The sequence below is a fragment of the Humulus lupulus genome, chromosome 8 (assembly GCF_963169125.1).
Source record: "Humulus lupulus chromosome 8, drHumLupu1.1, whole genome shotgun sequence".
Taxonomy (NCBI): Eukaryota; Viridiplantae; Streptophyta; class Magnoliopsida; order Rosales; family Cannabaceae; genus Humulus; species Humulus lupulus.
The window spans coordinates 27,070,617-27,085,968 of record NC_084800.1 but is presented as its reverse complement, the minus strand read 5'-3'; the positions used below and the strand labels follow the sequence as shown (position 1 = coordinate 27,085,968).

At 37.5% G+C, this 15,352-nt stretch overlaps 1 protein-coding gene across 2 annotated transcripts; it reads left to right on the top strand.

The window, feature by feature from the left end:
- The first annotated feature begins 5,413 nt into the window (after positions 1-5,413).
- Positions 5,414-14,009, top strand: LOC133796499 (glutamine--tRNA ligase). 2 transcript variants are annotated; one of them, XM_062234035.1, is made up of 24 exons: positions 5,414-5,599; positions 5,929-6,077; positions 6,173-6,223; positions 6,457-6,528; positions 6,622-6,721; positions 6,868-6,963; positions 7,122-7,183; positions 7,276-7,377; positions 7,467-7,559; positions 8,035-8,187; positions 8,403-8,458; positions 8,802-8,892; positions 8,973-9,059; positions 9,473-9,670; positions 9,750-9,848; positions 10,505-10,636; positions 10,735-10,871; positions 10,969-11,068; positions 11,142-11,237; positions 12,380-12,480; positions 12,574-12,679; positions 12,784-12,873; positions 12,974-13,103; positions 13,655-14,009. In XM_062234035.1, the coding sequence occupies exons 2-24, from the start codon at positions 5,931-5,933 to the stop codon at positions 13,747-13,749; spliced, it is 2,394 nt and encodes a 797-aa protein (XP_062090019.1). In that variant the 5' UTR covers positions 5,414-5,599; positions 5,929-5,930; the 3' UTR covers positions 13,750-14,009. The 2 variants fall into 2 exon arrangements, with proteins under 2 accessions (XP_062090019.1, XP_062090020.1); XM_062234036.1 differs by lacking the exon at positions 12,784-12,873.
- Positions 14,010-15,352: the final 1,343 nt, after the last annotated feature.

Genomic DNA, 15,352 nt, shown 5'->3' with positions numbered 1-15,352 from the left:
CATAATGTGGTCTCAAGATATATCACCAACATGCGTACAGATAATTAATTTACCCTCAACGGGCCATATTACTATCACACCCCTGTAATAAGAAATATGGACACATATGCATGCATTTCACATCATATCATAATATAATCAATATATACATGCATTTTATCAATCAATAACATAATTAAGCAAGTATGGCCCTCCCGGCCTACTGTTCACGCCGTTAAACCCAACGGAGAATTCGGGGCATTACAACAAAGCACCCATGAGCCAAAGCCCAGCAAGAAAACATAACACTTTTCATAAACATTATCAAATGATTATCATTATAATCACACTGAGCAATAAGCTTTAAACAAATGAGTGAACATCACATGAGGTCCTGATAAACCACACTGAGTGACTGACAGGCAAGTCACTAATTCAAATGGAAGAGTGGCTGTTAGGTAAGCCACTAGCCTTCAACAGGTTCTGATAAACCATACTGAGTGACTGACAAGCACGTCACTGTTTTCAAATGGGAGAGCGGCTGCTAAGTAAGCCACTAGCCTCCAAGCGCTTATTTCATTCATCGACCCTTGGGGTCGGTCTGGCATTAATGCTCTTTGAGTCATTCAATGCTGATAATCGATTAGATCAAATCTTGTTGGCTTGCGTAATACACGCTAAGGCCGTCCTGACTAATGAGTCAGCTCAACGTGATCAGTGCCCAGTACCACTGCCGAACCTGACTAATAAGTCACAGCTTCACAGATGATACTAGCACCCTTGCCAAACCTGACTAATGAGTCAGTACCGTGCACAAGTGAGCAACATATGCTAAACATTCTATATTCAATCCATGTCCATATTCTCACAATCAACATGCCTCATGATCATCCATGCATGTCACACTTGGGGTGTAGTTCTCTTACCTTTGATTCGAGTTAGAATGAACAAAAGAACGACCCTTGAGAACGGTTTAGCTTTTAGTCCTTTAGCGGTTACCTAATCACAACACATTTGGGATACCATCAATAATCAAGATAATCAAGGGTTCTCAAACCATTATCTAACCTCCAAGAGATCAATCCAAACTAATCCAAGTAGCAAGGACACTCCCGAGGCCTAAAACTAGGTTTCCGGGGTCAAAACGAGCAAACGGGGCGAAAACAGGGCAAGGGCTGCGACCCTAGCACTTTGGGCCGCGGCCCCCAGAATTTCCAGAGGCAAGCGCCGCGGCGCCCCACACAAGGGCCGCGGCGCCCAGCGAAACAGAAAGGCCACCTGCTAACTCGAGCTAGGGCCGCGGCGCCCAAGAACAGGGTCGCGGCGCCCAACCCAGAACCATTCTCCCACGTGTTTTCAACACTTCAACATCCCCAAAAACACACCTAAACATTCCCCAATCATCAAAACAAAGTTCCCAAGCTGCCCAATACATCAAAATCCTCAAAACCCAAGACTCGAACGAACCGAAAACTCAACAATTCACAAAATCAATTCAAAGCTTAGAAACTCGGAAAAACTCAAAACTTAAACTTCGATTACCTTCAATTGGGTTGTTTTCCATCGAATCCTTCGGTTAAGAAGCTTCTAATCTTCCCTAGGATCGCTATGCCTCGATCCTCACTCGATTCCGACTCCTAGAACTAAAGATTTCGTCAAAAAGGCTTAAACGGTAAAACGGACTTTGAAAAGGAAGAACGGAAGGTTTTCTTATCGTATGTTCTATCTGATAAGCTACTTCAAACTTAAGTAACCTCAAATAAAACCTAATGCTCGGGGTCCCGAAAACACCCCCGGGGACATTATAGTCAAAACCTCCAAAATTGCACCCTGATCTCAAATATTCCCAATTTATCATCAAATAAACATTTCTATTACCCCAAAATTGACCCCATTATGGTAAAACCGCTAATCTACTAAAAATAACCGTCTCATGACAAATAGCTCGAATATATCTCCATAATAATGGAATCTCATTCACAAATCAAGTTATGCACCCAAATACACAAATTACCCTCAACGGGCCAAATTACCATCACACCCCTGTAATGAGAAATATGGACTCACATGCATGCATTTCACATCATATCATAATATAATCAACATATACCATGCATTTAATCAATTAACAACATCATTAAGCAAGTATGGCCCTCCCGGCCTACTATTCATGCCGTTAAACTCATCGGAGAATTCGGGGCATTACATCTGCAGTGCCCCTATCTAGATTCTTAAACAAGTAAGGGTTACCTTGGCCGGAAGGACCCGCGGCTGCTCCGGATTGGATCCTCTCCTCGCCCATCCTCTGGGCGACCTCCAAGGCCCTCTTCCTATTCCTCACGAGCGGAACTTCGGCCGCCTCGTCCTCCTCGTCTTCCTCTACCGCGACCTCCTCCACGATGATAGGTCTGTTGTCGCGGGCTGGGGGCGGCCCTCGGGGCCTCTTCAGGTTCAGGGTCTGATTTGGAAAAATCAGTTTGCAAAACACCATCGTCTCGTCCGTCACGAGCACGCGATAGTCCTTCTCACTGGGGGGCAAGCCCGCCAGTGTTTCATATTGGCCCCCGAGGGTCACAGACATTTCGGTCCTCGCGTAGATGACTGCAAGATTGGCTGGAATCAGAATGGAATACGGGAGGAGCTAAAATAAAATAACACTTAAAAGGCGAGCTAAGATCAGGGATTACTTACGAGGACGATTGAAGTAGTGGTGGTCGCAGTTCCGGAACCCAGTTGACATGAAGAACTGATCCTTGAAGTCATTAGGGTGGCTGGGCAGCTCGATGACCGCCGCCGTATTGGGAAAATGGGTTAAATAGTAAAACCCGTCACCTCGTCCCGCTGATCCGGGTTGGCTTTGAGGCAAAAGAAATATAAAATATCAGCAGGAGTGGGGACCTCCCACTCCTGCTTCTTGAATAAATATATCAACCCTGCCAGTAGACGGTAGGAGTTGGGGGGAGCTGAAAAGGGGCCAACCCCACGTAGTTCAGGAAATCAGCGAAGTACTGATCCAGAGGAAGGAAGGCCCCTGCCTTGAAGTGTTCACCGCTCTAGGCCGCGAACGATTCATCGAGCGGCGTGCAGCTCCGCTCGCCATCCGAGGCAGGTCGGGCAATAACGGAGGCTTTCCCCAGTGGAATGTTGTGAGTGAGGAAGAGTTTGTTGATCTTCGTCTGGTCGGTTATCTTTGAGACGATTCTCTCTGCCTCAAAGAATGCGTCGGGGGCCACCTTGACCTCCTTCTCCACGGCCGGCCCGAAGCGGGGGATCGGGGAGCTAGGCATCACCGCCTTTCCTTTTTCCTGCTGAGAGGCCGAGCTTTCAACGTTCTTCTGGGGGAAGTTCTTTTTTGGAGCCATCTGGTCGCCTAGCGAACAAAAGAAAACACTTTAGAAAAGGCGACCCAAGCAGGAGAAAGAAACAATTATTATTTGCACGAGCTGAGGTAAGCCCAGCTCGTGGAGAGTGGAACCACGCGGTTCAGTGAACACGCGCGTATACTCCTAACAGATCCCAGATTACTCGGAATTCGCGTGTCAGGGGGTTCAGAATAGAATTTGCCTTGGGGGGGAAAGTTTCAATAGGCAGAAAATTACAAAACCGCTTAAAGGCGTGTTCCCTAAGCTACCTGGTTTTGCACCCAAAAATTCCCAAAACTCCTACCCAGAAATTTTTCCAGAAAAAGCATCCTGAAACCCATACTCTAAAGCGATTTCCTACAACAAATGTGCCCTAACCTAAAAAGGGCTGTCACCCTCCATATCCACACAACCCAGAAAACCCTTGCATGCGGCTACAGTGAATTTTTTTACCTAAGCTACAGTAGCATGTTTTCAAAGTGAACAGGGTCAGGAAACTTACAGTGTATGGCTGGGAGGTAGACGAGGGCGTTGCGTTGGTAGGAGCTTCGTCAGTGTAGTAGCTTCCAAAGCTTCGGAGAAATCCGTGCGCCTAAGCTTCGTGAACGATGAAAATGGCAGCATGAGGGTTGAGGGTTTCGTTCTTCTGAAATATGGAGAGGGAAGAAGAAAGGAGATTTGGAAAATTTCGAATGAAAGGGTAGCCTGTGCGTAGGGTGGCCACCCCCTTTTTATATACGTGAAGGATCACGTGTAGAAGGCTCTTGGATGGCCCTAGTGAGGGATCCGAGGCCTTCCACTCGAAATACGAAACGACGACTGGGCATAGGCTAGGCCATTAAATGCGGTTCTCGTAAGACGTACCGTCACCACCCACGACGTTCCACGTATCAGACGCCTGCGTAAAGAGTGGAATGCGAAGAGTTTATAGGGAAGTCTAAAAGCCCCTACTGTGGTCTTATATACGACGTCATGTACCACGAGCAGGAGCTTGGGGGGCAGATGTACGCCCTGATTTTCCCACGGGCTGATTAGCAGGTCGAGCTACGGACTAATCACAATTAGTCAATGAACATCCCCAAGACCGGAGCTCCCGTTTCGAGGTCGTACCTTCTTAGCTCGAGCAATCCCTAAGGACTCGCCAAGGTTGCCCAGGACTGGAGCAAAGAATCTGAAGGCCGAAGGTCGGGTCAGGGGAGCAGCTCGTGGCACGAGCTATATATGGAGCTCTGACCCTCTGTAAAGTCAACACACGCAAGATAAACGTGCATATATCTGACATTACGTGTCCGATATCTCCCTGACTTCTCGGACACGCAGCAGGAACGTGCGTGTTCAGATACCCACGGCTGGGTTGGGCCGTGCGGCCCATTATCTCCTTACCTATCGATTTGACCATACTTATGTGCCAGGTTTAGGAATTAATCATAAATGTCACAGAGTTGATATGACAAATAATAAGGTCACGGGATGACCTCCTTACCAACTTCCAGGTGCCTTCTCCTATAAATATGGAGAACCTGGGAGTTGATAAGGGTTGAGAAAAATAGTCTCTGAATAGATATATGCTTTGTAACCAAATACCCAGAGTATATCAATAATATTGACTAGTGGAGTAGAAGGATTTTAACCTTCGAACCACTTAAAAACGTATTGTGAGTCACCTAGTTCATTCTCTAAGATTCTATATCTGCGACGGTTCTATATTCAGCACTAATCCCTTTTTCTTTTTCTCTTAATTACCTGTTGGCGAAGAACCGCGTCAACAATATCTATTTTAAAGATATTTTTGCAATTCATAATATATTTATTCCAATTAAAGAATACTATTGAATCTAATCCTACTTTGATTTTTTTGTAAGACGTGGGTGGAAGTAAAGCACATAGATATGTATGTAGTGTCAATGTTAATATAGGATATTTTATAATCTATTTAATTTTTTTTTCTGTAATTTTTTTTTTACAACTGTAATTATTATTTTTCCCAGTAATTGACTCTCATCATCAGTACTTTTGTCCGAAAACTCATACTTGTGACTGTCTGTGAGTGGTGCGGCATATCTACGCTAGTGTTATTTTATTTATGTTTTAACCAAATGGAATCTATCCTAATAAACCCTAGAAATTAACAAATACATTTCCTCAGCCCCTCATCGCCGTCGTCGCCATCTTCTTCTTCGAGCACCCTACTCTCCTGCACAGGTCGACCACCGCGCGCTACAGTCACCAGTTCGCCGTTTTTTCACTCACCTGCCCCGGTAAATATCTCTATTCTTTTGTCCTTCAACAAAAAAAAAAAAAAATACCACAACATTGAAGCACTGGCATAGAAGATCAACTTAGGCACAATATCCCTAAATTTGAACTTTCTGTAATTTTCAATTAATAGCTCTCGGTGATTCTTTTTTCTTGGACTATAAGCAATTATGCTTTTTTAATGTCTCTTTTCAGCTAAAAGTTATGGTGTTGCTGATTTTGGGTTTTAATTATACAAAAATTGTTGTGTTTGTAGATTCTTTCTCAAATTTGATTTGAAGTTCTATTAATTTCTATAAATAATAAACATTAAATTCATGTATATTGTAAGGGATGCCGCCAACGACAAAAGATAGCTCTTCTTTGGAGAAAGATAAGACTTTGGACCTCTTTCTGCGTATTCAATTGGATGAAAGAACTGCAAAAAACACCCTTGCTAATGCAAAAGTCACTTCCAGTCTCATCACCGTTATTCACGAGGTCTTAATTTATATATTTATATTTATGTGTATGTATATAGATAGCTTCATACTTTCATTTTTTATTTATTTATTATTTTCTGTATTCATTTCCAGGCTGATGTAACTGGGGGATGTGATCGGACTATTGGCAATCTTTTGTACACGGTAACACTATTTATAATTACGCTTGCTTTGATACATTTTTGTTTTTGAATGTGAATTGATTGGGTTAAGATGTTATTTTTGAAATCTCTGATTTATTTCCTTTAAAATCAAAAAACAAAAAACAAGAGTGTATTTAAGCAAGTTGTAATAGCACTAATTATCTTGTCAAGTTTACTTTGGATTAATTAATGAATTATAGGATTTTATTTGACAATCATAAGAATTTGTAACAGGTTTCCACCAAGTACCCAGCCAATGCCCTTGTTCATCGCCCGGCATTTTTAAAATATGTTGTTTCATCAAAGGTGGGTTTGGGGCACATGAACTACTTTAAATCGTCTGTTTGTGACCTTTAAATGGTTCTTTTTGTTTAATTTAACTTAGTTGGTAATACGCAGATTAAAACTCCAGCTCAATTAGAAGCTGCATTTTCATTTCTCACGAATGTTGGCTCTGAAAGCTTTAAGTTGGAAGATTTTGAAGAGGCATGTGGCGTAGGTATAATTCATTGGATTGCATTTACACATTGTGTAATATTATGTTGTGTTTCTTCTATAAATTTTAATGTGTGCGGAGTTTGACTTGAAGTTGAGGGAAGAATCCTGAAGCAGAGTGACATCGCTTTCCTACTTGTGTTCAATTAGGTGTTGAGGTTTCAGCTGAAGAGATTGAAAGAACAGTAAATGAGGTGTTTGAAGAGAGTAAGGGTGCCATTTTGGAGCAACGGTATCGAACAAACGGTAGTTTATCTATTTGGAATTGCACATTACATTTAATATATAATTTGACCTCATTACATTTACTTTTTTATTAGTTTTCTTTGGTCTATTTATCATGTTATAATTGTTAAATAAACATTGTATTGTATCAAAATTTCACATTCTGTTGCTTTCTATAGTGGGTGATTTGTTTGCACATGTTCGGAAGAGGCAGCCATGGGCTGATCCAAAAATTGTGAAGGTAATATTCTATATTGCTTATATGTGAACCTTATTAATATATTGCATAATTTGTTATTAAAAGTGTTTCTTGTGCCTTTGTTTTTGTCATAGAAACTCATTGATGCAAAACTATTTGAATTACTTGGTGAAAGGACTGCAGCAGATGATGAAAAGGTTCCTAAAAAGAAGAAAGAAAAAAATCCTAAAGCAGAGGTTTGCCAATTCATTATATATGTTTTCTTCTCTTTTTCTCAGCTACCTTTTGAGATTTTATTGATTGCTCTCTTTGTATACATGTTTAGGAGAAAAACATTCCTGTTTCTACTCCAGAACAACCATCCGAAGAAGATATTAATCCATTTTTGATCTTTCCTCAACCAGAGGAAAACTTTAAGGTATGTACTACGTACTGTGTAACTTCCTTTCTAGAAGATAGTCATATCTCTATGCTGAATCCTGAAGAAAATTTATAGCGGGTTGATATTTCAGATTAGATGTTCTTGGTCAACAAAACTTGACACAATATATATTTGTTTATTGCAAATTTGCAGCCTCAGTTTCCATCTCTTTAGATGACTAAAATTTGATTGATTTCCATTTGGAATATATATTATTGATATGGTTTTCTGATTTCATATCAATGTTAGTTTGTTGATTTCTAGTTTAGAACATATCCCAGCGCATGATGTTCTGAGATTTTATTGACATATTTGAAACTAGCTTTAACTGATGTCTTCATCTTGTCTATGAATTTAATTGTTTAGCATGGATGTATTTACGAACACTTTATCTGCCACTTTGTTGAACAATTAGTTCTTCCTTCCAACATGTGTACAATTTGGATTAATCTAGTTTTCATGTCATTTTCAGGTACACACTGAAGTTTTCTTTAGTGATGGCTCCATTCTTAGATGTTGCAATATCAAGGAGCTGCTTCAAAAACACTTGAAAGTGACAGGAGGGAAAGTTTTAACTCGCTTTCCTCCTGAACCAAATGGCTATTTGCATATAGGTCATGCCAAGGTATAAGTCTGTATATTTAGCTTAATACTTTATTGCCTTGAAAATAGATTTTTAAAAAAAAAAAAAAAAACTTAAATCAAGATTGTTATTGTTTTAAGTTTATTTATTTTGTTTGAGTTCTGTATGTTTTAGCTTTAAACTTGTGCCTTGAAAATGGTTATTTTTCTTATTCTAAGTATATACTTGAAATAGTTATATTTGACATTGTTAATCAGGCAATGTTTATAGACTTTGGACTGGCTAAAGAAAGAGGTGGAGGATGCTATCTAAGGTGAGAAAGCTCTTTTTTTCTTTGTTGTGTATGTTATTTTACAGTGGAGGAAAAGGAGAAGTATCAGCTGACCGTTTTGTATTTCTCGAAGCTAGAAAAAATGTTTTTTTTAAAATAATGTAAATTATAATTGCTGGAATATTTTTAAGCCTATGATAATATTTAACTTTATCGTAGGAAAAATTTGAATTATTTTCATGGAAACCATAATTTTCAACTAATAGTTGTTATGGCTTCTGGGAGTTTCCAATCTTAAAATCTTTCAATTCTGCTTCATCTAGTTTAAAGAGGTGAAGGTCGCAACATATCACTTTTTAATAGTTTATTGAGTGATCTCTATTAGGTATGATGATACAAACCCTGAAGCTGAGAAGAAAGAGTATATCGATCATATTGAAGAGATTGTCAAGTGGATGGGTTGGGAGCCATTTAAGGTATATAACTGATGACTTACAATAATTGACTCTCTCACTCTTATTATTTATGTAGCTGATTATCTTGGTTTGTCTTTCAGATTACATATACTAGCGATTATTTTCAAGAGCTATATGATTTAGCTGTGGAGCTGATACGAAGAGGTCATGCTTATGTTGATCATCAGGTCTTGTTCTATACTAGTGAAAAACTCACTCTGCAAATTTCTCTCTCTCGCTCTATATATATATGTGTGTGTATATATATATGTTTATTTGACATGATTTTTCTATTTTGCTCAACATCCATTTTCTGAATCCTTGTGGTAGACTTTTTGCTTCTATCTCAGTGCCACTGCTGCCCAAATGCCATTTCTAATGTACAAATACAATGAGTATTTGAACTGGGCTACTGCATGACCTGATCTCTAATTTACACCAATATGAGCTGTGAACTAGGTTTTGTCTTCCCTGGGATTATTATCTCCTCTGCATCATTGAGAACTTCATGATTAGTAGTTTGTGAGTAACTTTAATTAGTGTTTTCGTATTATGGGTTTGGTCTGAGAATTCGCTTTTGTTTGTGAAAACTTGGTTATAGACCCCTGCTGAGATAAAGGAGTATAGGGAAAAGAAGATGAATAGTCCTTGGAGAGATAGACCCATTGCTGAATCTTTGAAACTTTTTGAGGATATGAGGCGGGGTCTCATTGAAGAAGGAAAAGCAACACTTCGAATGAAGCAGGACATGCAGAGTGATAATTTTAATATGTATGACCTTATTGCATATCGAATCAAGGCAAGTGGCAACATGTCTTACTACTCCCACCATGAACATACACACATATATATCATATTGTGGTTATTTATTTTTCCAGTTTACTCCCCATCCACATGCCGGAGACAAGTGGTGTGTCTATCCAAGTTATGATTATGCTCACTGTATCGTGGATTCTCTTGAGAATGTTACACATTCGGTATGTATGTTCCCTTTGATTAGTATTAATCCAAATTCCTGATTAATCATATGTGTACACACGTTAAATGAACTTACATATATTCTTTATAAACATTTAAGCATGTGAGGTATAAATTTCAGGTTTTGTCCAAATTTTATAAAGTAACCTATGCGTTGTTATGCTTCCAAAGTTGTGATAACATCTACATACGTATACATGCATTAAATGAACTTACATATATCTTTTTTAAACATTTAATCATCTGAGGTATATCATTGAATTTTGTTAGAAAGTAACCTATGTTTGATTTGTTTAGCAAAAAAAAAAAACCCTATGTTTGATTTTATTGTGGTTGCTAATTTAATTAAATAGCCTTATTTTATTCGTATGTTAAAAGTTAGCTTGGGTCCATTAATTACATTTCATTGTTGGCTCAGGCCAGTTCTATTTAAAGCTTTTGCTTATTTTTATGTGCTAGAATGCTGGGTTCTCATTGACTACTCTTTAGATAAAAGACAATTAATTATGATTATTTCAAGATTCTTCATTTTGTGTACACATTCTTTTGATTTGTATGAAATCAATGTATAGTTTCCTTACCCATAAACAGCCATGGTGCACATGTTTATGAGTCTGCCATATACCTTTATTAAATCTATCGAATATATTTGTAGCTCTGTACCCTTGAATTTGAGACACGACGGGCATCATACTACTGGTTGTTGCATTCACTGGGCATTTACCAACCGTATGTCTGGGAATATTCACGTTTGAATGTCAGTAACACTGTCATGTCAAAGCGCAAGGTGAGTGAAACCTATGGAACAAATTTCTAGGTGTGGCCTTCAAACTTTTATGACATAACTATCTTAAAATTGTCATAACTATGGATATCCTGTTGCAGTTAAATCGATTAGTGACAGAAAAATGGGTTGATGGTTGGGATGATCCTCGCCTTATGACACTAGCTGGCTTACGGCGAAGGGGTGTGACTTCAACCGCAATAAACACGTTTGTTAGAGGAATTGGAGTCACGAGAAGGTTTGGTATATATGTTTTGGTCACAAGTTGAAGACTTTCAAGATCCACATGCCTATTGCTCTTTTGTTTAATGCTTTTATCATTCCTTCTGCTACAGTGATTGTAGCATGATACGTGTGGATCGACTGGAGTATCATATTAGAGAAGAGTTGAACAAAACATCTCCTAGGATGATGGTTGTTTTACAGCCACTAAAGGTATTCACTGTTTTCTTGTTGGCCTCTTTATGCATTGTCTGCTGCATAAGTCTAATATCTGGTGTGTTGGAAGGTTGTTATTACCAACTTGGAAGCTGGCACTATAATGTACCTCGATGCTAGGAAATGGCCTGATGGGCATGCTGATGATGCCTCTGCTTTCTACAAGGTAACATTGAGTACTATTTTGATATTTCAAGGGGATAGCATGGTTTTAAAAAACGGTTGAGGCGTACGCCTCAAGGCGCGCCTTGAGGCGAGGCGGTAAAAAATGCCTCTGAGGCGCCGCCTCATAGAGTGGCAGTGAGGCGAACGCCTCACATGAGTGAGGCGGACGATTCTGAGGCGAGGCGGGCTGAGGCGGACTGAGGCGTAAGCCTCATGTTTCTGCACTTTTTGGCTGTTTTATTGCCTCACACGTGGGGCTTTCTTAAAATAGTGTTTTGGGCTTTTCTTTTAACTAAATGTGCTTAAAGTTTGGGCTTATTTTATCAGATTTTAAGTTAAAAAAAAAACCTAATTTCTTCCTAACCTTCTCACAGCAATCCCCTCTTTTCTTCTCTACCATCATCTCACAGCAGCATCTCCCGTAATTTCTCCCCCCCCCCCCCAATCATCTCACAGCAGCATCTCTCCATCATCTCATCTCAGCTCTCCCTCACACTCTTCATTTATCTCCTTTTCACGCAAGAAGCTCTCTCCTCACTCATTTCATGCATTTTATGCTCTCTCCCTCACACTTTTCTTCTCTACCATCATCTCACAGCAGCATCTACCGATTAGTGCATTTTATCTATATGATTTTAAGACTTATATAACTAGTACTTTTATGACTTTGATATGGACTTATGTGTTCTTTGTTATGAATTCTATGAATTTTATGAAATTTCATGAATTTTAGGATGTTTTATGAATTTTATTATATTTTTTAAAATTTATTTGTTCTTATAGTTGAGGCCTACGCCTCGTTGTGCCTTGAGGCTTACGCCTTGCGGTACTAAGAGAAAACGCCTCGCCTCGCGATTTCGCCCTTTAAAACCTTGGGGGATAGTGCTAATCTTATTTGAATGTCGTTCATGATTACTTTGCCCTTGAATATTTTTTTTTTTTTTGTTCCTGTGATTTTTGGTTTGAATAGATGATTTTTTTGTAACATAACACATAATTTTAGCAGCAATATGTAAGTTTATTATATATTCTTTATAGAATTTACACTGGTCCCTGCTGTTCTAATTTTTGTCTGATGTTAAATCTAAGTCTTTTACAGGGGTTTTGTTTTAATAAGCGACTTCTTTTCTTCTTTTTCTTCAGGTTCCCTTTTCCAATGTAGTATATATCGAACATTCTGATTTTCGGTTGAAAGACTCAAAAGATTACTATGGGCTTGCTCCTGGTAAATCTGTGCTACTCAGGTAATAGACTGGTACACACATTACTAGTGTCTGTCTATTATTTACTCGAGGATATGTAGACTTTGTTCTAATATTTCTTGTTGTTGGGTTCAGATACGCTTTCCCTATCAAGTGCACAGATGTTATCCTAGCTGATGATAAGGAAACGGTTCTTGAAATTCGGGCTGAGTATGATCCTTCTAAGAAGACAAAGCCTAAGGTTTTTGTTATGGTCGCATTTTTGTTTGAAGAGTTCTATAGTGGTGCCAAACTGATTAGTGCTTCTTAGTTTTTTAATTTTTAACTATATTAAATATTGCACAGGGTGTCCTACACTGGGTTGGACAGCCTTCTCCTGGGGTTGACCCACTCAATGTGGAAGTTAGATTGTTTGAAAAATTGTTCCTTTCCGAGGTGAAATTCTTTACAAATGCATATTCTTTCTTTCTCATTCTTTCATTCTTCTTAGAAAATTGATTAAAATTTAACTTTTTGTTCTATTACTGCACATTAGAATCCTGGTGAACTTGAAGACTGGCTTGCTGATTTGAATCCTCAATCCAAATTGGTTATACCCAATGCATATGCTGTATCATCGATTGGAAATGCAGCCAATGGTGATGGATTTCAGTTTGAAAGGCTTGGTATTTTCCCGAGTCCCTACTTTTAACAATTTCATTGAGTTAGTCTCACTCTTAATAGATTTGCAGGTGCACATTGCATGACATGAAATATATGATCTATTTTCATGTGTGATTTTAAGTTTTCCTATCTCATTGCAAGAAAAGAGTTTCCATACAGATTTGTTTTCTGCAGTAAAGATTACATCTTTTATGTGGACCTTTTTCTTAACAAGTTGCTGACTAATGTTACTATTGCTCTTCACCATTCTAACATTTTCTCTTGAACTTTGGGAAACCTATTTATGAAGTAATCGTTTTGTGTAATCTGCGTGTCTTATAATTGGTTTTTCAATTTAGGAACAGTGAAATGGTGTAGTGGCTTAGCTAGGCTATGGTCATTATTCTATTTGACCATTCCTAAAAAGAGAGTTGTGTTTAGGGAGTTTAATTCTGTCGTTTTTGTTGTTATGTTATGCAAGTTCACCAATTTAGGGTATTATATAGATTCTATTGATATTTGCATATAGAATTTCAGTTATTCATAGATATAATTCAATTTGATTTATGTGTAGGGTATTTTGTGGTTGACAAGGATTCAACTCCTGAAAAACTCGTCTTTAATCGGACAGTGACCCTGAGAGACAGCTACAATAAGGGTGGAAAGTAGGAAAGTAAAATGGACCGAGCCAAGCTGAAACTACTAATTGTATGCCCTCTTTTTTCCTTTTTTACTTCTTTTTTGTGTATAAGATATTCCAATTTGCGAGCAAAATTTAAGAAAGCATTCACAGTGCAGTTTTGAGTCCATGGAAAGAAATTTTATTTTATTTTTGGATTTTCGAACTTTTTTATTTTTAGGGGCTGTTTGGTGTGAATAGTAATCTTTTAAGATTTTCATATTTGGTATAAGTTTTGATTTTTTTTTAAGCTTGGAAATTGAATTATATTATCGAACCCTTTACAATAGTACATGTACTTTATTGTTTAACATAAACAAAAGTAAGTCTATTTGGTTACTAATAAAGTAGCAAACTTCATTGTGACTTTTAGAGAAATTGATAATGAACTTTGAACACGAAGAAAAATGGCGTTGATGATGGAGTAAAATAAATTGATAATGAACTAATAATTTGAAGCAAATGACTCCTGATAATTTTTTTTTTTAAATTAAAAAACAATAGCCCCTCCCCCTTCCCCCGAGGATAAAAAATAGTATGAACGCGAGCACACACACAAAATATTAATCTAAAGAAATGATTATTGAAAAGTAAAAAAAAAATTATTTATGGTTTTTGGTAAGTTCGTAAAATGAAATGCTTTTATTAAATAAAATTGATTTTTTATCTTTTAAATAGTAAATAAATTATAATTGTGTATAAATACACTGTAACATTAAAAAATGCTTGAAATAACGTACATGCTTTGAAAAATATTATATGTATTAGAGCCCTTTGTTATTCTTTTTTCAAATAAAATTGTGTAGGATGGTCATTCTTGAAAAAAAAAATTATCCGGAAAAGTTGTTTTTTCTACGCAACTTTTGTTTAAATGCTTTTCTTTTTAACATCTATTTTTTTTTTACAGAAACTTGATTATATATGTGGACTTAAATGACAAGAAAAAATGACTTAAGTGATAGATTTGTGAATAGTTTCTCTAAAAAGATGATTGCTTACTGAAATAGGAAGTGAGTGGTAAATAAATTGCTTAAATTATGAAGAATCACAGAAGTAATTTATATTAGTATATTTTTTTTTTCAATTTAACGAGTTAAAAAAAAACATATAAGTTATATATTTATTTTCCTAAAATCTAATGACAACATATACTCCTTGGATATACTCTCCTTTTCACATGTCACATTAGGTAGTTGGAAGGCAAAGTAATATCTTTGTCACATACATACATATATATAAATATTTATGTTGAGGAACTATTTGTTCACTTTCATTCTCATCCATCCATTCATTAATAAGTGCTTTTAGTCAACAAACTCTTTAGTCTCTTCCCCTTCAATTCAAATAGAAAATGAATAAGAGTGATCTTACTTTTTGTCTTTTTTTTTTTTTTAAACTCAATATTCTTAATTAAAAACAAAACAAAGCAAAATTGGTTTAAAATGGGATGGGGTAGACAACACTAGATAGCTAGCATTATTATTATTAGGGAAATTTGAGTATTGATGCATTAAATATGATACCATAACAAAAATACTATTCCCACTATATATATATGTCAATTTGATTTTAGTATTTTCCTTAGTTTCAAAA